The sequence below is a fragment of the Zootoca vivipara genome, chromosome 17, assembly GCF_963506605.1.
Source record: "Zootoca vivipara chromosome 17, rZooViv1.1, whole genome shotgun sequence".
NCBI lineage: Eukaryota > Metazoa > Chordata > Lepidosauria > Squamata > Lacertidae > Zootoca > Zootoca vivipara.
Genome location: NC_083292.1, coordinates 18,952,513 through 18,976,783, shown reverse-complemented (window position 1 = coordinate 18,976,783; position 24,271 = coordinate 18,952,513). Strand labels below are relative to the sequence as shown.

General features: G+C 45.2%; 1 protein-coding gene across 1 annotated transcript; it reads left to right on the top strand.

Moving 5' to 3' along the window:
- The first annotated feature begins 1,324 nt into the window (after window positions 1-1,324).
- On the top strand, window positions 1,325-7,427 carry LOC118076366 (phospholipase A2, minor isoenzyme-like). Its single transcript, XM_035099069.1, has 4 exons — window positions 1,325-1,464; window positions 2,416-2,590; window positions 4,810-4,937; window positions 7,166-7,427. The coding sequence occupies exons 1-4, from the start codon at window positions 1,431-1,433 to the stop codon at window positions 7,285-7,287; spliced, it is 459 nt and encodes a 152-aa protein (XP_034954960.1). The 5' UTR covers window positions 1,325-1,430; the 3' UTR covers window positions 7,288-7,427.
- Window positions 7,428-24,271: the final 16,844 nt, after the last annotated feature.

Below are 24,271 nucleotides of genomic sequence, written 5' to 3'. Positions count from 1 at the left end.
TAACCAATCACATAAATCATTACATCATTGTATATTTAATATTCATCATTACCTCATTTCATATTTAATATGCATGTGCAATAAGCATTGCTAACTAAACTTTGATTCTCACCGTGATCTGTTACATATTGTTAGTTTACGTGCATGGGAACCTGTGTTACGTGTGGATGTGACAACTTATGTTGTAGTTTACGAATTGCTTCTTTGTGATTGATGTACAGTATTAGCTGACCTTCTATCCCAGTTGGGACGGCTTCTTGCTGAATCATCAGTTTCTTTAAAGCATCAGGTTACCATAACTCTTCTAATATAAGCATATTCCAAGATTTATAAGGATTTACATTATCACCTTAATTGTGGCCCTTTTGGGCCCCTGCTACAAGCTCTGTTCTTGTTTTTCTATTAGTGAACCATTGTCACTGACAACTGTTTAATAAACATAGTTGAGGAACTTCTACTGCCTTGGGCTTCTGACTCTCCTGAACATTTAACAGTGGCGACAAGGATGGGATTCATGAGCTCCCGCCAGCTACCAGAGGCCTGAGTCTGCACAGGGCCGTCTTAAGCACCTTTGGCGCCCTGGCGCCTTGGTGCGACGGATCCCTCCGCCGCCCGCCGCCGCCCCATTTTCCAGTGCGACCATATCAGAACCAGGTTACCTCTGAACACGGAACTTCAAGTGGAACCAGAGGACAGAGAAATGGGTACTTCAGGAGATTCTGTGGGAGATGGGTTGCCGGTGACTGAGTTACCCCAGCAGGGCAACTTCAGGCCGAAGTCCTCAGTGGCTCCATCGGCCATGACCCCTTCAGAGCCGGCCACGCTGACCGCCCCACTCAGATCGCGGGAACCGGAGGAACCTCCTGGGTCACCCACTCATGCAAAGGAACCGCGACGGTCCCAGAGGGAGCGGAAAAGGCCGGCACACCTTGATGACTATGTTTGTTCCTTTTGTTAGGAAGTTGGAGGGAGGAGTGTTATATATTGGGTTTTTACACATCCTTGGCTGCCAGGCGCGTTCCAACCAATCGTATAAGCGTTGGCAGATGTTCTAATGGCTAGCAAATGCAGGCACTATCAACTGTCCACTGTCAACTGGCACTTCTTGCTGGGGGTTTTAGTGTGTGCGTCCTGTGAGCTCTGTTCTTGTTTTTCTATTAGTGAACTGTTGTTGTAGCAGGGGCTTGCAACATTGTCACTGACAAATGTTTAAGAAACATAGTTGAGGAACTTGTACTGCCTTGGGCTTCTGACTTCCCTGAACATTTAACAGCAGGTCACCTGAGGAATGCTTATATAAAGGTAAACACACACAAACCTCCAGGTATCTTATCTTGAATTTTGCTGGGGACCAAGGTGAAAGCGAAGGTATAAAGAGGCCGAACGCCCTACAGGAAACCCCTTTTTGCGAGGACTTAACAGCGGACAGGATGAACCTTGCTCGGTTCCTTATCTTGGCATCAAGTAAGTTGTGGCTCTTAAGGCAGGGGTCCACTGTCCCTCAGACCTTGGGGGGGCGGACTATATTTTGGGGCATATTCCTATGCCCCACAAATAAACCAGAGATGCATTTTAAATAAAAGGACATTCTACTCATATAAAAACACCAGGCAGGCCCCATAAATAACCCAGAGATGCATTTTAATTAAAAGGACACATTCTGCTCATGTAAAAACATGCTGATTCCCGGAATGCCTGGGGGCCGGATTTAGAAGGCGATTGGGCCACATCCGGCCCCCGGGCCTTAGTTTGGGGGACCCCTGTCTTAAGGGATGAATGGGTGTTCCCACTGAAACGGGAAGTGGATATGCTGTGTTTTTTTTGGGGGGGGGATAAATTCCTTTATTAGCTGGGTTCCCTCTGAAGCGTGCTTCTTGGTTAACTATTCATGGTACCTTTGGCACACCACCTCCGTTGCCTGGTGTGCTCCCTGACCAGCAGTGTAGTGTGGCTTGCCAGCACTCGGATGGGCAAGTTCCCAACACTGCAAGAGCGACCCCCATGCAGGGCTCCACTGCATCACCTGCCCAGCTGTGCAGAGGGGAACACACAGCTGGCTGCTGAAGCCCTTGGCAGGTGAAACCCCCTGATGCTCACACAGAGGAGCACTGGGGCAGGCTGTGCTGGGGTCGCCCCTTGCCCGCCTCCCCCATCCGTGGGCCTGATCTGTTCCCGCCATCCAGGGAATGCGGCACGCCAAGCGAGGAGCGAGAGAGTGCTGGATGGGCGGTCATTCAGCGAGGGGCCTTGGAACGGTCCAACTTGGAGACTGAAGGGCAGCCTGGCCTCAGGAGTGCACCCTTGGGGTGGGGTTTTACTTTCCAGCTTGCGTTTAAAGCAGGCAGGATTATGCTTCAGCTCTCAGAAGCCTGGGAAATGCCAACCTAACCCTAACCGAGCTCCTCTTGTGGGAAGTTTATGTCTCCTTTCTAGTAGGCTCGGACACTGCCTCCATCCCTAGGAACTTGTTGCAGTTCCATAACATGATCAAATGCACCATTCCAAGCAGTGACCCGCTGAAGGATTATACAAACTATGGTTGCTACTGTGGCTTGGGGGGCAGCGGGACACCGGTCGATGAGCTGGACAAGTAAGCAAATTTCTCATCTTTGCCCTCTGCCTCCCTGTTCCCAACGTGTTCCAAGGCTTTGCACCTCCTAATTTTATTAGGGTACCTGCAGGCGGTCGGTATTTTGCAGGAGGGGTTTAAGAACATACCAGAACTTCAGTTTTCTGCACTTAAAGTGGACTCTACTGCAACAAACCTACCTTTAAAAAATTGCTGTATTTGGGGCTTACCTTGCACTTAATTTGGAAGCTGCAGCTACTGCAGAATGTTGCAGTATGGTTGCTGGCAGAAGAGGCGCCTTGTCAGCATATAAAACTCTGCTCAAAGATCTACATTGGTTGCCCGTTTTCTACCAGGCCAAGTTCAAGGTGTTACTCCTGTGGGAAATGCGGCCTCATATAACTATCATGTTTAGTTCAGGTTAATGCATTAAGGAGTTAAGACCACAGAGTAAGCTGTTGTTGCTAGACTTGACCAAGTCACAAGACACAAGAAACCAGTACCGGTAGGAGAACACTTCAATCTCCCAGGGCATTCTATACAAGATCTCAAAGTAGCTGTCTTATTACAAAAGAATTTCAGAAATAGACTGGAAAGAGAAGTTGCTGAACTGCAACTTATTACCAAACTTAAAACCATGGAGAGACCTGGTCTGAATAAAGACATTGGATTCTTATCTCATTATACATGATAAAGCTATCTTTAGCCATCTCACCCCTTGCTTTTTCCTGTAAGACCAATTGCAGTCGTTATCAGTCGTCAACAGGTTTACCACACCTATCAGTCTATCACCCATTCCCACCACCCTTCTAAGTAAAACCCCTCCCCACCTCTCACTATATACAGTATAAGGGTCTGATGACTTCTGTTTCAGTGTATCTGAAGAAGTGTGCATGCACACGAAAGCTCATACCAATGACAAACTTAGTTGGTCTCTAGGGTGCTACTGGAAGGTTTCGACTACATCAGACCAACACGGCTACCTACCTATAACTCCAGTGGGCAGTTAGCAAAGTTTATTGTTTGCCTTCTTTCTGTTGTTTGTTCACTTCTACTATGTGAAGCTGATCAGATAGTTTGTCTGAGCTTGACTGCTCCCAGCTCAGACAGTGTGTTCAGAAACATTTGCCATATTTTGTAAACTTAGCCTTTTTACCTGCGTTTTTCTGGCTGCTGCATGGAAAAAGCACATGAATTTGACCTTTAAAGTTTGTAAGTAAACTATTCTTTTAAACTTATCAAATAGTGTGGTCTCTGCTGTTCTAAAGGGATAGAAAGGGCAAGTGCTGTATACAAGTGACTTAAAAACAGGATATTTAAAAGGTCTAACAGCGTATATTCCTGCTCTTCACTTTGCTGTGTGTTTTTGTGTTTTGCTGTGGTTCTCTCTTATTGGAGGGTATTCTGCCCCACATTTGGATCTAGGGATCTATCTACATACAGCAACAGCTATTAGTATATAAAGCCCTTAACCTCTTGGAACCAGTTTACCTGCGAGATCACCTTACCCTGATGCCGGTATGTGCCCACTTGACTGCTTCGATCTGTGGAAGTGGCACTGTTAGAGGTGCCACATAATACCTGTTCTGCCTTTATATTAACTTAATATTTTAGTGTGGTATAGAATGTTGACATGTGTTTCAATAAGGCCTTTTACTTTATCCTTGGTTTTAATTGGTTTTAACTTACTGATCGTTGCATTGTTTTCTTCTGGTTAAAGTGGATTGGTGTGCTTTAAATGTGTGCTGTGACATGGTCTAGAAAAAGGTGCCGCTGTGGTCTAAATCACTGAGCCTTGGGCTTGCCGATCAAAAGGTCGGTGGCATTCGAAAGCATGCAAAAAAAGTGCAAGTAGATAAATAGGTACCGCTCCGGCGGGAAGGTAAACGGCGTTTCCGTGCGCTGCTCTGGTTTCGCCAGGAATGGCTTAGTCATGCTGGCCACATGACCCGGAAAAACGGTTTGCGGAGCGGACAAACGCCGGCTCCCTCGGCCTGTAAAGTGAGATGAGCGCCGCAACCCCAGAGTCATTCGCGACTGGACTTAACTGTCAGGGGTCCCTTTACCTTTATACTTACTGATCGTTGCATTGTTTTCTCCTGGTTAAAGTGACTTGGTGTGCTTTAAATGTGTGCTGTGACGTGGTCTAGAGAAATCAACGGTCCTTCGCTAACCAAGGCAGCTCCTAAGTGTCTCCCAAGCTCGTTGAATCAACTCAAATGTTTCTATTTTTCAAATAGGTGCTGCCAGATCCATGACAACTGCTACAGTGAGGCCAATAAGAAGTCTGGGTGCAAATTCCTCGTAGATAACCCTTACACCAAGACCTACACGTACAGCTGTTCGGGCAGTGATGTCACCTGCAGCGGTAAATGCAGCCTCCACCCTGCTTTGGCTATGTCAGAGGGCCTAGTTCAGCTTTCTCTCCACAAGCCTCCAAATTAAATCCCCACTGTCTTAAATCAGGGATGGACACAGTTCCTGGCCATCTGGATCAGTGTTTCCCAACCAGTGTGCCTCCAGATGTTTTGGGACTACAACTCCCATCATTCCTGACCACTGGGCTTGCTAGCTAGGAATGATGGGAGTTGTAGTCCCAAAACATCTGGAGGCACACTGGTTGGGAAACACTGATCTAGATAATGCTGGACTCCCGGCCACTCCCCCTTCCCAGCCAGTGTGGCCAATGGTAAGCAAGTGTTGGGTTGACATCTGTATGGTTACAGGCCTTTATTCTTCAGCTGGAACTTCTGGTGTCTCCCAGGTAGGCGCCATAGCCATGATAAGAGAACAAGGGAGGCGTTCATGGTGAGTTCCAGTACCTCTTTTTCTAGAAAAATAGCACTGTTTGCAGGTACTCCATCCCAGAGTTAAACAGGTGGCTTTCAGAGAAGATTGGACAAATTCATGGAGGAGAAAGCTATCAATGGCTGCTAGAAATAAACAGTAAATTGCAAGAACTCAGGCCAAAAGAAAAAATGGATTTCAAATCTATCTTTACAAGGTTTTATTTGTGTGATGAAGAGTTCAGATAGGAATCACTCCCAGTATGTTGTTGTTTAGTCGTTTAGTCGTGTCCAACTCTTCGTGACCCCATGGACCATAGCACGCCAGGCACTCCTGTCTTCCACTGCCTCCCGCAGTTTGGTCAAACTCATGTTCGTAGCTTCGAGAACACTGTCCAACCATCTTGTCCTCTGTCGTCCCCTTCTCCTAGTGCCCTCACGCTTTCCCAACATCAGGGTCTTTTCCAGGGAGTCTTCTCTTCTCATGCGGTGGCCAAAGTATTGGAGCCTCAGCTTCACGATCTGTCCTTCCAGTGAGCACTCAGGGCTGATTTCCTGTATATCCCAGTATAGTAGGCAAATAAAAATAAATTCCAGTAAAAATCAGGACAAGGCCCTGTTTCAAAAATTCTTCATCAGCTGGAATATTGAAAAATTAGAAATGAATCTTAAAATAATTCTCCTTATAACAAACATTCGTCCAGATCTCTAAACATAAAGTTTTATCATCTGTAAAAGACAGAGAATATGTTTAAATGAACATTACAGGTATATCTATGAATAACTAACCTTACATCAAAGTTACATTCTGTTTTCTAAATAAAGAGTTGAGTTGCTTATAATGGACAAAGATTTTCCTTTTGGCCTGAGTTCTTGCAATTTACTGTTTATTTCTGGACTTTACCAAGAACTCCAATTTCTACTGTAATTCATCGATGGCTGCTAGCCAAAGTGACAATTCTCTGCCTGCATGGTCAGAGGCAGCAATGCTTCTAAATGCTACTTGCTGGAAGCCACAGAAGGGAAAGGGTCTTGTGCTTGGATCCAGCTTCTGGGCTTCCCACAAGCATCTGAGTGGCCATTGTGAGAGCTGGATGCTGAACCTCTGCCTGGTTCCCTGTAACCTCACTTCTCGCAGGGAGGGAACCGCCAGAAGGCCCTCGGCGCTGGACCTCAGTGTCCGGGCAGAACGATGGGGGTGGAGATGCTCCTTCAGGTATACTGGACCGAGGCTGTTTAAGGCTTTAAAGGTCAGCACCAACACTTTGAATTGTGCTTGGAAACGTACTGGGAGCCAATGTAGGTCTTTCAGGACCGGTGTTATATGGTCTCGGCGGCCACTCCTGGTCACCAGTCTAGCTGCCGCATTCTGGATTAATTGCAGTTTCCAAATCACCTTCAAAGGTAGCCCTGCGTTTATGTTCTTGTCTTCAGTAGTGGAGCTTGTGAGAGATCTCAGTCAAGGGGAGCAAAGCAGATGCTCTCAGAGAGCTACAAACCTTCCCTTAAAACAAATTAGGATTCTAGAATTTAGGGTTCTTAAAAAGAAAGAAACTGAATTAAATAGGAAGCTGCCTAATACTGAGTGAGACCATTGGTCCATGTAGTTCAGTGTTGTCTGCACTGACTGGCAGTGACTCTCTGGGGATCTCAGACAGCATTTTAGGCAGGGCATCTCTTGCAGCCCTACCTGGAAATGCCAGGGATTGGACCTGGGACCTTCTGCATGCAAGGCAGGTGCTCTTCCACTCAGCTAAGGCCCTTCTCCCGAGAAGTCACCCAGTTCATACTTGGCCTTTTCCTGCTTCAGATGACAACGATGAGTGTGCGGCGTTCGTCTGCGAGTGCGACCGTAGTGCGGCCATCTGCTTTGCAGGGGCTCCGTACCAAAAGGAATATAAACAGCTGGACACGAGGAAATACTGCAACTGATGTTTGCCCTCGCTGCTGCTTCTCACGCATGCTGATCCTGGAGGGATTGAGACAAGGTCAATAAAGCCGTTGTGTGTTTTCTACAGCAAAGGGATTGCTTCCTGAGTCATGAATAAAATAAAAGCAGGCACCTAAAACTGTTTTATCTGTCCCCACCCCCTTGTATTTGCAAATCCTCAGCTTGACACAGATGTCATGGTTCCCACACACTCCGCCTGGTATCCTTGGAAAGTGGCCACTTTATATCCTGGCAAATTGTGGACAATCAGCAGTTCATCAGACGGGGAAGAATTTTGATTCATTTCCCCAGCATACATAACGGTGAAATGATACGGGAGACGAAACACAGGTGTCCTTTGCAATTTGCCCTTCTCCAAATTTTGCAGTGCAGTTCACCAGCACAGTAATTTGCAAAAATAATAATCATGCATGCATAAAAATGATAACCACATGCAATAAGGCATTATAGTCGTACCTTGGTTTTCGAACAGCTTAGTTCTGGAACATTTTGGCTGCCAAACGCCACAAACCCAGAAGTGACTGTTCCGGTTTGCGAACTATTTTTGGAAGCCAATTGGTTTCCCAACGTTTTGGAAGTTGAACAGACTTCCAGAATGGATTCCGTTTGACTTCCAAGGTACACCTGTATATTGTGGGAAATGGCTTTGCCAAAAATGTATACTGGGCAAAAACAGCATCAAAAATTAGAATATTAGGAGAAATTCCGTGTAAATGTTGGTGAGTTTTCATGAGGACTTTAAAAGCAATGCTAAGTGACAGTGCATTCGCCTTGCATCTAGAAGGCCCTTGCATGTAGAAGGCAGGACTAGGAGAGACACCTATCTAAAACCCTGGAGAGTTGCTGACAGTTAGTGTAGCTGCTGAGCTAGATAGACACCTGGTTCTGGTCTGGTCTGGTTCAGTAGAAGACAGTTGCCTTATAATATTTGCAAACCCCAGAAAGTTGGTCGTTGTGAGAACAGGATGCCAGACTAGATGGGTCAATGTGCAACAGTGCTCTCTCCCCTCTTGTTATTCCAACAACTGGTACTCAAAAGCGTACTGCCTTTACAATGGAGGTGGAACATAACCATCAAGGCTAGCAGCCATTGATAGCTAGTGCTGGGAATGATGATTGGTTGCTTTTGATCTGTGATGCCACAATTGCACAGCTGGAGGCAACAATTGGGACACGTAAGGGATTGGCTCATCTGCCTCTGATGTCACAATTCCTCCTGAGGCTGGGAGCTATAGGGGGTCAGAGCAGAATGGGTTGGCTTGCAAAGCTGCTCTCTACCAGCCACCTCAGAGTCAAAACTGCACCTCCTTTCCTGGCTAGCTGGCCCCAGGCATCAGCTACTTGGCTACTGCAGGTCTATAAAGCCTTTGGAAATAAGTAACACCAGCCAAATAGAGGTACCACTTTAGTTAGTCGTTTGCCTTAGCAGAGTCACTGCACCCGCTGTAAGGTTTTGTCTGTAATCCTGCGCACGCTTCGTGGGGAGCAACTCCCATTGAACACAGAGGGAGTTACGACCGAGTCTTTGCCTCTTAAGAATATAGGAAGAGCCTGTTGGATTGGACTAATGACCCACTTAATGGCCAACCAATTGTTAGGAGGAGCCTCAGCCAATGAGAGGCATGGCCAACTAATTCTAGTTTTTTCCCTCGCCTCCCTCCTTGCTGGGTTCTTCAAAGCAGGGCAACACTAACGCCACTTTCACACCATGCATTTAAAACACTCTTATGACATTTTAAACAGTCATGGCTTCCCCCAAAGAATACTGGGAGCTGTAGTTTGCTAAGGGCACTAACAGTTGTTAGAAGTCCCCTATTCCCTTCACAGAGCTACAGTTCTGTGGTTTAACAACCAATCCCTCTTCACAGGGAACTCTGTGAATTGTAGCTCTGGTAGGGGAATAGGGGGGGTCTCTTAATAACTCTCAGCACCCTTAACAAACTACAGCTCCTACAATATTTTTTTTGGGGGGGGGGAGTAGTTTTGCTTATTTAAAATGGCATCGTAATGTTTTAAATTCATGGTCTAAATGTGAGAAGAGTTCTCTGCTATTACTAAGCAAACTTTTGCCAACAAGAAACTTATTAACGTTTCTTACATATGTTCTGTTGCATATTTTCAGCAGTAAAAGACAATAACACTAGCCTCAGTCCAATAGCTATATAAAGCATTTTGTAATGACACCCATTTTCCTGAACTCAGCTGACCGAAATTTCCTAGTTGCCCTGCAACTCCACTGCATGTTATATAGAAAGAGCTTATTTCTTGCTATCCTTTCCAGCGTGGCAGATTTGTAGAGTCGTATATTCTGCTCAATAACTAGGGACTTAGATAACATCATAATATAATTTCCAGAGCACTTTCCCGTATTTTTTTTGCTGACGCTAACATTTTAAAACTAACTCTTCCACTTTCCGTTCCAGTCTTTCTTATCAATCTGTACATTCGCCTTTTCACATTCGTTCTGATTGAGGTTGCAATCAAAAAACTGAAATGGAAAAGAACTGGACCCCATGACAAATACGTGATTGCATTTAATGTGCCTAGATAGCTGCAAAAGGCCCCGTTACAGTTTGCGACTGCTGCACACAGGGAGGGCCTTTTAATTCTTTAATTCTTCCACGTATGCCATAGTCACCCCCACAAAACCTCAAAGCATAAGAATCCAATAAGACTGATTGCTGGATCAGGCCAATGGCCCATCTTGTCCAGCATCCTGTTCTCACAGGGGCCACCCAGATGCCCCAATGGGAAATCCACAAGCAGGACCTAAGCACGACAGCACTCTCCCCTCTCGTGGTTTCCAGGAAGTGTCATTCAGAATCATACTGCCTCAATGGACAGAACCAGAGCCCCCTCCCCCCAAAAAAAACCCGAAGCAGCTCCACTGCTGTTATTTGTCTTTCAGATATGGCTGTCGTGGAATTCTACTCAATATTGATCCAGAGCAGATTTCAACGTATGGTTAACAGAGTAACAACTTAAACACGTTGCAGGATTCCCCCAAAATACACCAGGGGCCATTGTATTTCATCCAGCAGAGCTTTACTGCTATTGAAGGCAAATGAGCTTAATGGTCACAAATCCAATACATTCAGGATTGGCACTGTCCGTAAGAAATCCAGTTGCAGCAGACTTCACTTAAACTTACAAGAACTTATAATAAGTCTCAGGGGCGTACCCAGGATCAAAACTGGGGGTGGTGGCAAGCCATGGTCCTTCAGGTTGTGACATTTCAGCACGGAAAAGGCAAATGAAACCAAAATTTTAATAAAATTATATATAATTATAGCAGTGCTTTATTATGGTAGTTATTACAATTATTTGCTTGAATTTTTTTTAAAAATTTTTTATTCTAGTTACTGGTCTTATACTAATATCATTTTTCTTGGGTTTGAAGAAAACTTGTTCAAAACTTTCGTTTCAATCCAGTCCTGATTTTCCTTGAAGAATTTCCGATGGACGCTCATCAAACACAACCCAGTCAGTCTGTCCTCTCCCATTGTACTTCTGAGCCAGGTCTTTACCCTTTAAAATTAAATTTTCTACAGAAATTACTTAACTTACCTTTTTGGAACCAGTTTATTATATCCATTTAGGCAGCCTCAATGTCTTCTAAATGTAAATAAGAAGGTAAACTAATAGCGGGCGGCTCAGTTTAGCGACGGGCGGCTCAGTTTAGTGACGCGGAACTCACTAGACCCCTCTAGAAGATTCCCTCTTCTCACTGCTAGAGCCCGCTAGAGACCTCTCCCTCCCTTGAATCCCAATGGCTGGCTGATATAGATTCCTCTACCAAGTCGCTAGGTGGCTCTAGATACTTCTCGGTTTTTACACCATTTCAGTGTGGTAAACAACTGATTAGTTGCCATCGCCCTACCTAATTTTGTTTTGTTTCATCACTTTATAACCATTTTATTTTATTTTATTTTTGCTTCTGGGGGGGCAGTTGCCCCCCTGCCCCTCGCTGGGTATGTCCATGATAAGTCTAAACCTTAACACTAAGCATACAGAACACCACACCAGAAGGAAAAGAGAGAAAGTAAAGACCCAGGGTCCTTCTGACTGATTATTATAGTCAGCATGATCTTCACAGAAAGAGATAACAATCCGTTTAAACCAGCTGTACTCAGCTTCTTTGAAGGAATAACCCAGGTTTCCTCAACCTCGGCCCTCCAGATGTTTTTGGCCTACAACGCCCATGATCCCTAGCTAGCAGGACCAGTGGTCAGGGATGATGGGAATTGTAGTCTCAAAACATCTGGAGGGCTGAGGCTGAGGAAGCCTGGAATAACCCAAACATCATGAACCTTCTGCTTGCTTTTTTCACACAGAGAAACTTCCAGAAGCTTCCAGAACCCTCTTGAATTAATTAGAATAGGAAAGATCTCTACACATCAGATCCATACTTTCTGTACTAAGAAATACAAACTGACAATGGTAGCCTGTGGGACACAGCTCACCGCTTAGAAATATACTTTGCCTCTTCTGTGACCCCTGCACACCCCACGAAATTCATTTCTGGTGCTGCCACTGACTGTCTCCAGCCATAGAGGCAGAACATAGCCATAGGTTGCCTTCCCCTCCATGAATTTTTGTCTAATTCCCCTTTAAAGCAATCCAAGTTGGTGACCGTCTCCACATCGCCGAGAATGCGCACAAATAGGTATATATGTAAACAGCCTTGAGACTATAACGAATTGAAAAAGATGTTTAAAATAACGTTTGTAAAAAACAACAACAGAAGCTTTTATTTTGGGGGATTATAGGAACAGTGCCCAAACTGTATAGAAATTTATTCATGTATGCGACAACAGTAGAGTGGCAAGAATGTTATTTGCCCCAAAATGGAAAGAAGAAGAAGTCCCAGAGAAAGAAGAATGGATACAAAAATGTATGGAATATGCAGAAATGGCAAAACTTGCCGGAAAAATAAGAAATCAAGATAACAAACTTTTTAATAAAAGAATGGAAATGGTTTATTGAATATTTGCTAATAAAATGTAAACAGATCAGGATGTTGGCAGGATTATTGTAATAACCTGGAGTTACATAAGAGTATATATTTAACGTACATGAATAAATAAGTAAATTAAGTTAATTTGGAATATGCAGAAAATATAAAAAACAAAATGAAGGAACCGCAGAAAGAGGGGAAAGGAACTCGAGTTTTGAAACGTTCATAGAATCATAGAATCATAGAGTTGGAAGAGACCACAAGGGTCATCCAGTCCAACCCCCTGCCAAGCAGGAAACACCATCAAAGCATTCTTGACATATGCCTGTCAAGCCTCTGCTTAAAGACCTCCAAAGAAGGAGACTCCACCACACTCCTTGCTAGCAAATTCCAATGCCGAACAGCTCTTACTGTCAGGAAGTTCTTCCTAATGTTTAGGTGGAATCTTCTTTCTTGTTGTTTGAATCCATTGCTCCGTGTCCGCTTCTCTGGAGCAGCAGAAAACAACCTTTCTCCCTCCTCTATATGACATCCTTTTATATATTTGAACATGGCTATCATATCACCCCTTAACCTTCTCTTCTCCAGGCTAAACATACCCAGCTCCCTAAGCCGTTCCTCATAAGGCATCGTTTCCAGGCCTTTGACCATTTTGGTTGCCCTCCTCTGGACACGTTCCAGCTTGTCAGTATCCTTCTTGAACTGTGGTGCCCAGAACTGGACACAGTACTCCAGGTGAGGTCTGACCAGAGCAGAATACAGTGGTACTATTACTTCCCTTGATCTAGATGCTATACTCCTATTGATGCAGCCCAGAATTGCATTGGCTTTTTTAGCTGCTGCATCACACTGCTGACTCATGCCAAGTTTGTGGTCTACCAAGAGTCCTAGATCCTTTTCACATGTACAGCTCTCAAGCCAGGTGTCACCCATCCTGTATTTGTGCCTTTCATTTTTTTTTTTTGCCCAAGTGTAGTACTTTACATTTCTCCTTGTTAAAATTCATCTTGTTTGCTTTGGCCCAGTTGTCTAATCTGTTAAGGTCGTTTTGAAGTGTGATCCTGTCCTCTGGGGTATTAGCCACCCCTCCCAATTTGGTGTCGTCTGCAAACTTGCTCAGGATGCCCTCAAGCCCATCATCCAAGTCATTGATAAAGATGTTGAATAAGACTGGGCCCAAGACAGAACCCTGTGGCACCCCACTAGTCACTACTCTCCAGGATGAGGAGGAGCCATTGATGAGCACCCTTTGGGTTCGGTCAGTCAGCCAGTTACAAATCCACTGAATGGTAGCATTGTCTAGCCCGTATTTTACCAGCTTCTTTACAAGAATATCATGGGGCACCTTGTCAAAGGCCTTGCTGAAATCAAGATAGGCTACATCCACAGTGTTCCCTTCATCTACCAGGCTTGTAATTCTGTCAAAAAATGAGATCAGATTAGTCTGACATGACTTATTTTTCAGAAACCCATGCTGACTTTTAGAGATCACAGCGTTTCTTTCTAGGTGCTCACAGACCGTTTGATTAATGATCTGCTCTAGAATCTTTCCTGGTATTGATGTCAGGCTGACTGGGCAGTAATTGTTTGGGTCCTCTCTTTTCCCCTTTTTGAAAATAGGGACAACATTTGCCCTCCTCCAGTCTGCTGGAACTTCCCCTGTTCTCCAGGAATTTTCAAAGATTATTGCCAGTGGTTCTGAAATCACCCCTACCAGTTCTTTTAATACTCTTGGATGTAGTTCATCTGGCCCTGGAGACTTGAATACATCTAAACTAGCCAAGTATTCTTGTACTACCTCCTTACTTATTCTGGGCTGTGTTCCCCCTGCTGAATCATCTGCTCCATGTTCTTCAGGTTGGGCGTTGTTTTCTTTTTTGGAGAAGACTGAGGCAAAGAAGGCATTGAGGAGTTCTGCCCTTTCTCTGTCCCCTGTTCACATTTCACCATCTTCTCCTCTAAGTGACCCCACTGTTTCCTTGTTCTTCCTTTAAAATGTTAAAATGATTAAAACGTTAAAATGATTGTAAAATTATTGAAATGTATAAAACTGAAAATCATAAAAAGGAGACTGCGGAAGGCGATTACTAAAATAATAAATTTAATTAAAATCAACAACTTCTTTACCTTCTTCTCCAGGGATAAGATGGAGATCTTGGGTGAATTTGACAACGAATCCCCGCTCTACGTCTCTTTCTGCAAGCGGATTTCCCCAGAGGACTTTGAGAAGCAATCTCTGACGTACACCCAGAAATCCCTGCAGGATCTTTACACCAAAATGGAGCAGAACCCAGGAATCTGCGAGTCGATTGTGCGCAAGAGGAAGCAGCTGGAGAGTGAGGAGGCGGGTATGGCATCCTACTTGAAGGTAAAGCTCGGGGCACCTCGAGATGTCTGGTAAAGAGGGTCGAGAGAGAAAAGAAAAAGAAGAGGCAAGCCACGGAACGGAAGTTTTCTGGATTTTGAGGCTTGCCTCTTTTGTGCCGCATTTGTATTTAGAGCTTCTTTTTCTCTCTTCATAGTAAACTAGCTGCTTCCAGACATGATTCAGCACAGTGGAGGCTAAACCCCAGTTCAGGGGCCTGAGATGCCTCACCCTCATTGTGCCAGTTGAGCATTTAATGGCAGAATTTTGCATCAGAGTGCAAGTCTCTCTCAGAGTGCTGCCCTATCCCAATAATCCACATCAGTGGGTTGCTAATAGGGTGATGACTTTTTTACAACCTCATTTCCCTGTATCAAAATTTGATGAGCTTTAATTAAAGATTAGATAAAATCTTACTTTCAAAGAGATTTGAGTAAAAAAAAAACCTCACGCACAAAATGATTTTAAAAAATTTATTTATCAGTTTTTTGACCATTTTTGAAGTCACTGTAAGCAGATATAAAATTGAACCCAAGCTTTAGAGACACATATATACAACATTACATAGGGCCATCAAACACACAAGGAAGCTTTTTTTAGCTGCAGTAACAGTATAGACGCCACTAGAGGACGATGTTTTGCTACCTCTCCTGTAGGTTCTTTTCCTAGCATGCCTGGCAGGGTCTGCTGGGCTGAGTTTTGAGGTCCCAAAAAGGGGCTTTTACCTTGCGCAGGTGTGACATTTGTATACCCTATGTTGCTAAGAACACTCCCCATTGTGGAATGTGGCGTTGTGTCCAAATTTGATACGAAATATATATAGAATTGTTAATACAATTTTATGAAATGGTAAAACGGCATACAAAATTTTTTAAAATGGTTTGTGCACAACCTTTTTAAATATTTCAATGGAATATACCTCATTTTAGTCATTAATAGGCAAACGTTCATCCATTTGTGCTACAGGACATAATTTTTGAGAAAAACATTGAAAAAGTCATCACCCTAATATACCGTACAACAAAAATTGAATGTATTCCGTTCTTAGCCCTGCATCTAATCCCCATGCAAACCCACCAGGCTGGGCAACCCCACCTGACAGCAGGTGATTGACAGGGGGGTTGTCCCACCCACCTGTCCTGGCTTGGCCTGTGGGGGTGGCAGCAGTGGTGGTGACAGGTCAGGACAAGTTTCTCCAGCCCTGCCATGGTGTCCAGCCTCTCTTCCACCCAGCCAACCCTTCTCTTCCAGGCCAAGATCTCTTCACTGTTCAAACACAGCAACTCAATGGAAATGGAGGAGATTCAAGAAGAGGTGGAACAGCTGAAACGGGAAATGCAGAAGGCCAGCAACTACGCTTTTGGTTGGTCCTGCCTTCCTCTAGGTAGAAGGGCTGGGAAGGGGCTACTTCTGGACTTTGCTCCAGCCAGGAGAGGCTGTGGACATGCCATGCCTCTGAAGACATGGTTACTTTCTCCCCGAGGAACCCCGGTTTCTGGAGCTTATCTGTTGCAGGACCACAACTCTCAGCACCTGTAACAAACTACTTTTTTACTCCTTTTCAGCGGCCAAGAGGGCGTCACAGTTGGAGAGGCGGGCAAGGAAGACCGTGCCATGCCAGGCCAGGCTTTCGGAGCAGGTTGTTGCAGCCATGCCCAAAGTCTTTGGTCCTTACCCAAAGCAGGTTTGTGCCAAGATGCTTTGCCCCGCGCTCTTCCCCCCCCCCTGTAGGAAATCAACAAATCTGTCCGTTTTGGTGGACTGGGCAATAATGAGCCTTCCCTCTCCGATCTTTCTCCCAAACAGGCAGAAAGATCGACGGGTTCTATGAACGCGGACTTGAAGCAGCCCCAGGTTGGCATATCACCAGTCAATCAAAAGAGGTGGGAGCTGATTGAAGGGTGGGGAGGGGGGGCTCAAAGTGGCAAGACCATCCCACAATGCATGGGTGGGATAGAGAACGTTAAGAAGGTAGTTGAGCCGTGTTTCCCAAAACTGGGTCTCCAGCTGTTTTTGAACTACAATTCCCATCATCCCTGATGACTGGTCCTGCTAGCTAGGGATGATGGGAGTTGTAGTCCAAAAAGACCCAAACTTGGGAAACACTGTAGTAAAGTGGGTTGTTGGTTTTTTTTACAGAAACTTTGACAGGCCTCATGCGGTAAAACAATACCATGAAGCATTTGTGGAGGCAGAGCATAGCCATTGTAGTTAGTAGCCTCCTCCACCTCGCTTTTAAAATCATCCAGTTTGGTGGCCATCACCAACTTTTTTTTTCAAATTTAGTGAACCACCCTGAGATCTTCAGATGAAGATCTTACAACTAAGCAGCAAGTGCAAATGAGACTGGTCTTCAACTGGCGCTTGGAGGCTGTGGTGGGCTGGATGCAGCGGTGGCTGGTGTCGATGGGGACTGGTAGGGCAGAAGGCAGGGAGCCCAACATTAGGTGGCGCCAGAGCCGATGAAAGGTGAAGCCAACTAGTTTGAGTTTTGTCCCCATCCTCTTCCCTGCTTAATTATATGAGGGCAACACTGAAACTGAGGAGGAGGAGGAGGAGGAGGAGGAGGAGGAGGAGGAGGAGGAGGAGGAGGAGGAGGAGGAGGAAACTGAATGGACACTCCCAACCCCTCCCCTGGTAGTTAAGTAGGAAGGCAGGCAGGTGGGGGTTGGAAGCAGGCTGAGGTTGGTGGGGCAGCACCCTATTCACCCTACAAGTGGACAATGGAAGTATGAGAGGTAGTAAATGTGACAAAATTAAGTAATCTTAATCCAGTAAAGGGAAGGTAGGTAATACCGTAATACAGGACTTTATTCATTGAAAAAATGGATTTTATTTATTATGTACTAGCTGCTATGGGCCCATGTTCCTTGGGAATACGAAGAAACAACAACAAAAAATCTGTGCAGTTTTGATATTGGTGGTTAAGATCAGTGTAGTATTGAAAGGTTCAGTCCACCATCTTGATTCAAAACAGTGTCCAGTTGGATTTAAACAAAGATGAAAACCTGCTCCTTGATTTTAGGAATCACTATGCAAAATTAGGGACACGGGTGGCACTGTGGGTTAAACCACACAGCCTAGGGCTTGCCGATCAGAAGGTCGGCGGTTCAAATCCCCGCAACGGGATGAGCTCCCGTTGCTCAGTCCCAGCTCCTGCCAACCTAGCAGTTCGAAAGCACGTCAAAGTGCAAGTAGATAAACAGGTACCGCACCGGCAGGAAGGTAAACGCCGTTTCCATGTGCTGCTCTGGTTTGCCAGAAGCGGCTTTGTCATGCTGGCCACATGACCTAGAAGCTGTACGCCGGCTCCCTCGGCCAATAACGCGAGATGAGCGCCGCAACCCCAGAGTCGGTCACGACTGGACCTAATGGTCAGGGGTCCCTTTACCTTTATGCAAAATTTAGTTATGATATCTTAAGATATCCAGATGCATAGCAAGCAAACGACTTCCCCGGTGTAGCAAAATGCAAGAAAATATCCAGCTGCATACACTAGGAGATCAAATGTTTTTATTCAGACAGGCCTTTTGCCTTGGCTGTTGTAAGTACGATGCAGTTTGTTCAACTCCTACTTATGTATTTTACCTGCTTAAGGCTCTGTATACATCATGAACACGCACGAGAACCATGGGAACTGTCGTTTGTTTAGGATACATTGGGTTATCCTTCTATAATGGGGAAAAGACAGTTCCCAGGATACTTTGGGGGGTATTAATATGTTTTAACTGTGCTTGTGTGGGTGTTGGTTGGCCACCTTGAGGCCAGTTGGTGGGAAAAGTGAGACACAATGGCGAACCATTTCCTTTCTTTGTTTTTAGCAGTACAGTCAACCTTCATCCTGTTATGCTGAGCCCCGGTGGCTGCCGTTCCTCATTCCTGGGTAGCAACACCTTCAGCAGGGCGAAACCCTCCACTATTCCAAGGTAGAGTCCACACATTCCTGGTCCTCGCTCCGCTGGTGCAAGGTGGTGTTTCGTTTTGACAATGGGCACAAAGAGCTGGCCTGTGTGGCGTCCATAGCTGCCAAGTCTCCCATTTTCCCTGGGAAACCCCCGTTTTCCCGGCTGTCCCCAGCCGAAAAAACGGATTTTTTTTGTTTTCCCCCGGTTTATTCTGGCGTGGCGGCCATTTTGGGACTGGGCGGAGCATGCTCAGAAGCGACTTTTGATGCTGCTGTGCCCAGTTCCAAAATGGCTGCAGCGCGACTTCTGGTGTGACGGCCATTTTGGAACTGGGCACAGCAGCATCAAAAGTCACTTCTGAGCATGCTCCGCCCAGTTCCAAAATGGCCACTGCGCAACTTCCGGTATGCTACTTTCGGTCCGGTCCCTTATTTTTCAGAGAGGAACTTGGCAGGTATGGTGGCGTCTCTGAGGCGCTTCTGCTAGAAAAATCCCATGGCCTTGAGCCAGGCCCTAAATGTTCCCATCTCAAGTTCATCAGTGGGAAAGACTTTTCCAGACCCTGTGAGAAGGGAAAAGGGAAAGGGGCATGGCATTTATTGTTTTTCTGGGGTGTCATGGCCCCCCCTTCTTTCCCTGCATGGGTCCTGGGAATTGTAGCCTTCTGGGAGGGCTCCCAGTGATAGGTCACAAGTTCCCTTTGCAATACTACAACTCCCAGAATTGTATATATATGCTACAGTTTGTAAGGCCTCGTTTGCACTGTGCATTTAAAGTGGAATATTATTATATTACCATATTTTCCCGTCTATAAGACGCCCCCATGTATAAGACCCCCCTCCCTATTTTTGGGGATTGCCTGGGCAGTGTGTATGGAGGTCCTAGGCTGCCCAGATGACAAGACCCCCTTCTCGGGGTTGTTAAATGATGATATTGATATTTGTTATGAGGAAAGAAAATTAATAAAAAATATTTAAAAAATAAAATGAAACGACAACGAAAACTAAAACACATTGATATACCTAAAAAGCAGTCTTTAACAAATCCACTTTAAAACAGTTGTTTAATAATAATAATAATAATAATAATAATAATTTTATTTATATCCCGCCCTTCCCAGTCAAGACCGGGCTCAGGGCGGCTAACAACAAAAATATCAAAGCAAGCATAAAAGAAACAATTCAATTGAAATCCAGATTAAATACAATGTTAAAATTCAATTTTAAAATTAGGAATCTACAAGTGCAACCTCATTTAAATATCTGTAGGATAAAACCTTAGGGGAGGGTAACACCGGGGTCAGACTGAGTCAGTCCAAAGGCCAAGCGGAACTGCTCCGTCTTGCAGGCCCTAAGAAAAGATGACAACTCCCGCTGGGCCCTAGTCCCCTGAGAGAGAGAGCGTTCCACCAGGGCGGGGCTAGTACTGAGAAGGCCCTGGTCTTGGTCGAGGCCAGTCTAACCACTTGAAACAGTCATGACTCCAACCCACTAAAGAATCTTGAGAACTGTAGTTTGGAAAGGGTGCTGATAGTTGTTGTTGTTGTTTGTTGTTGTTTGTTGTTGTTATTTATTAAATTTGTATACAGTGGTATTCTGGTTCTCGAATGGCTTAGTTGTCAAACTAATTGGCTCCCACATGCCAGGAACCCAGAAGTAAGTGTTCCGGTTTGCGAACGTTTTTTGGAAGCCAAACATCTGATGTGGCATCCGCTTGAGTGCAGGAAGTTCCTGCAGCCATTCAGAAGCAGTGCCTTGGTTTTTTAACGGTTTCGGGAGTCGAACGGACTCCTGGTACAGATTAAGTTCGAGAACCAAGGTACCACTGTACTGCCCTATATGCACAGGTCTCAGGGCGGCTGCAACATAAAAACACAATATAAAAACACGAAATACCATATCAAAGCACAAAACAGGGGATTAGAAGAATCCCAATGCCCCCTCACAATGCTACAATTTCCAGAGTAGTCCAACTAGCAATCCCTCTGCCCAGGGAACTCTGGGAATGGTAGCTCCGTGAGGGAGATAAGGGGTCTCTCCTAATGAGGCTCAGCAACCTGAACCGATGGCAGCTCCCATGATTCCTAGGGGGGGGGGAGCCATGACTGTGTGGTGTCAGTGGGGTCTACAAAGGCGGCGCAGACGCACCGCCGTCATGAGATATTAGGGATTCCTCACGGGGGCGGTTTCTCTTTCTCTTCCAGGACTGCTGACAACAGTCCGACTGAATCTATCCAAAGCGCCAGCCCAGCCAGCACATCCTCAGTTCTGAACGCACCTTTGCTGGCCCAGCCGAGAGTCAGAAAAGAAGACACACAGGATAGCGAAAACCCGGGCCCCGGTTCCCACCCTACGGGGGCCTAGATGTCTCTTGGTGTAGTGGAAGATGCTAAGCAAATGAAACTTCAGTGCATGATCCTTACCCGTGTGGTGGTTCTGATGTCCTTGCACAGGGGTAGGCAACCTAAGGCCTGTGGGCCACAAGCGGCCCACGGGGGGGTCGTTTAACCGGCCCACGAGCCGCCCCCGAACCGAACCGCCTGCTCGGCGAGTCCCTGCGCGCTGCGCTAAACCAGCACAGCGCGGCACAAGGACTCGCTTCCACGGCACTGGAAATCGCGTCTGTGCAGACGCAGACACCGGAAAACGTGGGTGTGCATGTGCAATCTGGTCCACAGAGGGATCTCCACTGGAGTGAAACGGCCCAGGCAAGGTAAACCTTGCCGACCCTTGTCCTAGCGCCTCCGGAGGAGGAAGGGGGAGACAAAATGGCTAATCAAGAGTGGAAGTAGGATTACCTTCTGTGTCTGCCAGGGCCCACTTAAGATTTCTGCGTTTCTTCATCAACCGCACAGATGCCTCAAACACCTTATTGGCTAAACAAGCCTTTGTATCTTTACAACATAATACTATTTGGCGTCAAAACCTATTAGATATTGTATCCAGATACAATCTACCCGAGTTTAATACTCTCAAACTGATCTTTGAAAAAGACGCCTTTTTAGACACCACGAAGATAAACAAATTCTGGGTTTTCCTACCGGTTCCCCCGAGTAAAGGCAGTCAAAATCTGTGCCAACTACCTGGTGGATATCACTGATCCCACCCTTCGGAGAGCTTTCACAATGGCCCAGTTTCAAACATTGCCAACTGCATACCTGACCGGTAGATTTACAAAAATCCCAGCAGAACACCGTTTATGCCCTTGCTTCATGAAAATTAAAGAGGATCTTATACATTACCTCCTCTATTGCCCCATTTACTCGGGCTTTAGAGACGCAATGCTGCAAACTATACCCAACTCTATAATCAATCCTGAAGATAGAGTAAAAATTTTGTTAGTTGATGCTAACCCACGAATTACCCATGTGGTAGCGGTCTTTGTGATGTAGGACATGAAAGCCAGGGAAAGATTTATGGATGATAAAGTAAAGACCCCTTCATCGTCTGTTTAACTCGTTGCTTGTTTTCCTTCTCTTTCTGTTTTGTGGGATGAAGGTTTTGTTGGGGTAGTATGTAATGAATTTTAACATTTTTAATTATTGTTGTGTTGATATTTGTGTACAGGCATGGTCCTCAAAATAAACGATTTTGTTGTTGTTGTTGGTAATAAAAAATTCTTTCCAGTAGCACCTTAGAAAGCACACGGAAGCTCATACCAATGACAAACTTAGTTGGTTTCTAAGGTGCTACTGGAAAGAGTTTTTTTATTTTGTTTTGACTACGCAAGACCAACACAGCTACTTGCTTGTAACTGTTATACTACTTTGATAGCCATTGAAGATGTTGGGGACCATAATTTGTTAAGGGTGCAGAGAACTGTAGTAGCGCTGGAAAAACGGGGGTTTCCCAGGGAATACGGGAGTGTTGGGACTCCAACAACATCTGCAGCGTCGGAGGTTTCCCATCCTTGCACTGTGGCAAACGCTTGCAAACGAAAGGGGTGCCCACTTTAGTATTTTGCGCTGGGACTTTGCTTACAGGGGTTGCTGAGCTTGCTGCAGTGGGGTGGTGGTGTTGTAGCAGGGGCCCAAAGGGCCACAATTAAGGTGATAATGTAAATCCCTATAAATCCTGAAATATGCTTATATTAGTGAATGATGGTAACCTGTTACTTTAAAGAAACCGATGATTCAGCAAGAAGCCGTTCCTACTGGGATAGAAGGTCAGCTAATACGTCAATCACAAAGAAGCAATTCATAAACTAGAACATAAATTGTTGCATCTACACGTAACACAGGTTCCCATACAGTACATGCAAACTAACAATATGTAACAGACCACGGTGAGAATCAAAGTTTAGATAGCGATGCTTATTGCGCATGCGTATTAAATATGAAATGAGGTAATGATGAATATTAAATATAAAATGATGTAATGATTTATATGATTGGTTAAATCGAAATCCTTTGTCTGAAATGTTATAAATTCCTCTGCCCCACGTTGGGCGGGGTTGCAGTTTTGCGAAAAGATTCGACTGTAACCTTATTGCTTTGCAATAAACATAATGGGACTCCTAACTCCTCTTGTCTCTGAGTTTTATTGGCTAACTCAGAAGATAAGCCATTTTTTGGCTTGCTACAGTGTGTGTGAAACCCCCGCCACGGTTTAAATTTGTTCAGAGGCTTATATTTGTTATCTGTACATATAAATTAACATGTGCTCACCTTGAGCTTCCTGGAGGGGAAACGTGGGGTATAAAATGCAAACAACATATTAATTACACGTTGGAACTTCAACTCCCAGCAGCCAGTCTGGGCCAGTGCACTGTGATATGAGCACACATACACACATGCGTGGTGGGGGGTGCAGGAGGGACAACTTAAATAAAATATTGTGGGGGGCCAAGGTAATCCCCGCCCTGTGTAATCGATCACATGATGCAGTGCACACACACCATTTGAATGGGAATGCCTGGTCCCCTCAAATATATTATTGTGGGGGCCAAAGCCCCCGGGGCCCCTAGGAGTTGGCCCCTATGGCAGGGGCAGGGCCGGATTTAGGTTTGATGAGGCCCTAAGCTACTGAAGGTAATGGGGGTCCTTTATATGTCCAGCTGCCCTTTGTCAACAACAAATAGTCACTGGTTTTTTGTGTGTTGAATATATGCTATATGGAAATTTATGGACCTAATAGGTATCTAAAGCCATTTGCACATGTTGCCATGCAACCAGTCCATGCAGAATATAGGCACCCTAAATATAGAAATGAGCAAAGCAGTGATATTTTAGGGAGCAGGCTAGCAGGCTGACTTACATTATAGGAGCCTACACAACATAAAACACTGTTGCTGTATGTAGGTTTTATTTTATTTGTTTTTTATTTTATTATTTGGAAATGTACATCCAGGGGTTTTTTCTTTAAATTTTTTGGGGGCCCCCAAAAGAGTGGGGGCCCTAAACTACAGCTAGTTTAGCTTATATGTAAATCCGGCACTGAGCAAAGGGTGGTAAGATTGTTATATAAGGCAGAGAAGCTTCAATCTATAACAGCCATGCTTATCGTTAAATTATTATACAACAGTAAAAATATAAACATGAAATAAAATATTATTTTTCAAGAAGCGGGGGGAGGAGAGGAAAAGCGGGGATGGAGAAAAAACAGCAGCAGCAGCAGCAGCAGCAGCAGCTGCTCCCTCCTTTCCTGTAAGCACCCACGAGGCGCCACTAGGGGGCGGAAGAGGAATAAAAAAACCCAACAACAACCCCGCGCCGACGCTCTAGCCTTTTCGTCGGTGGC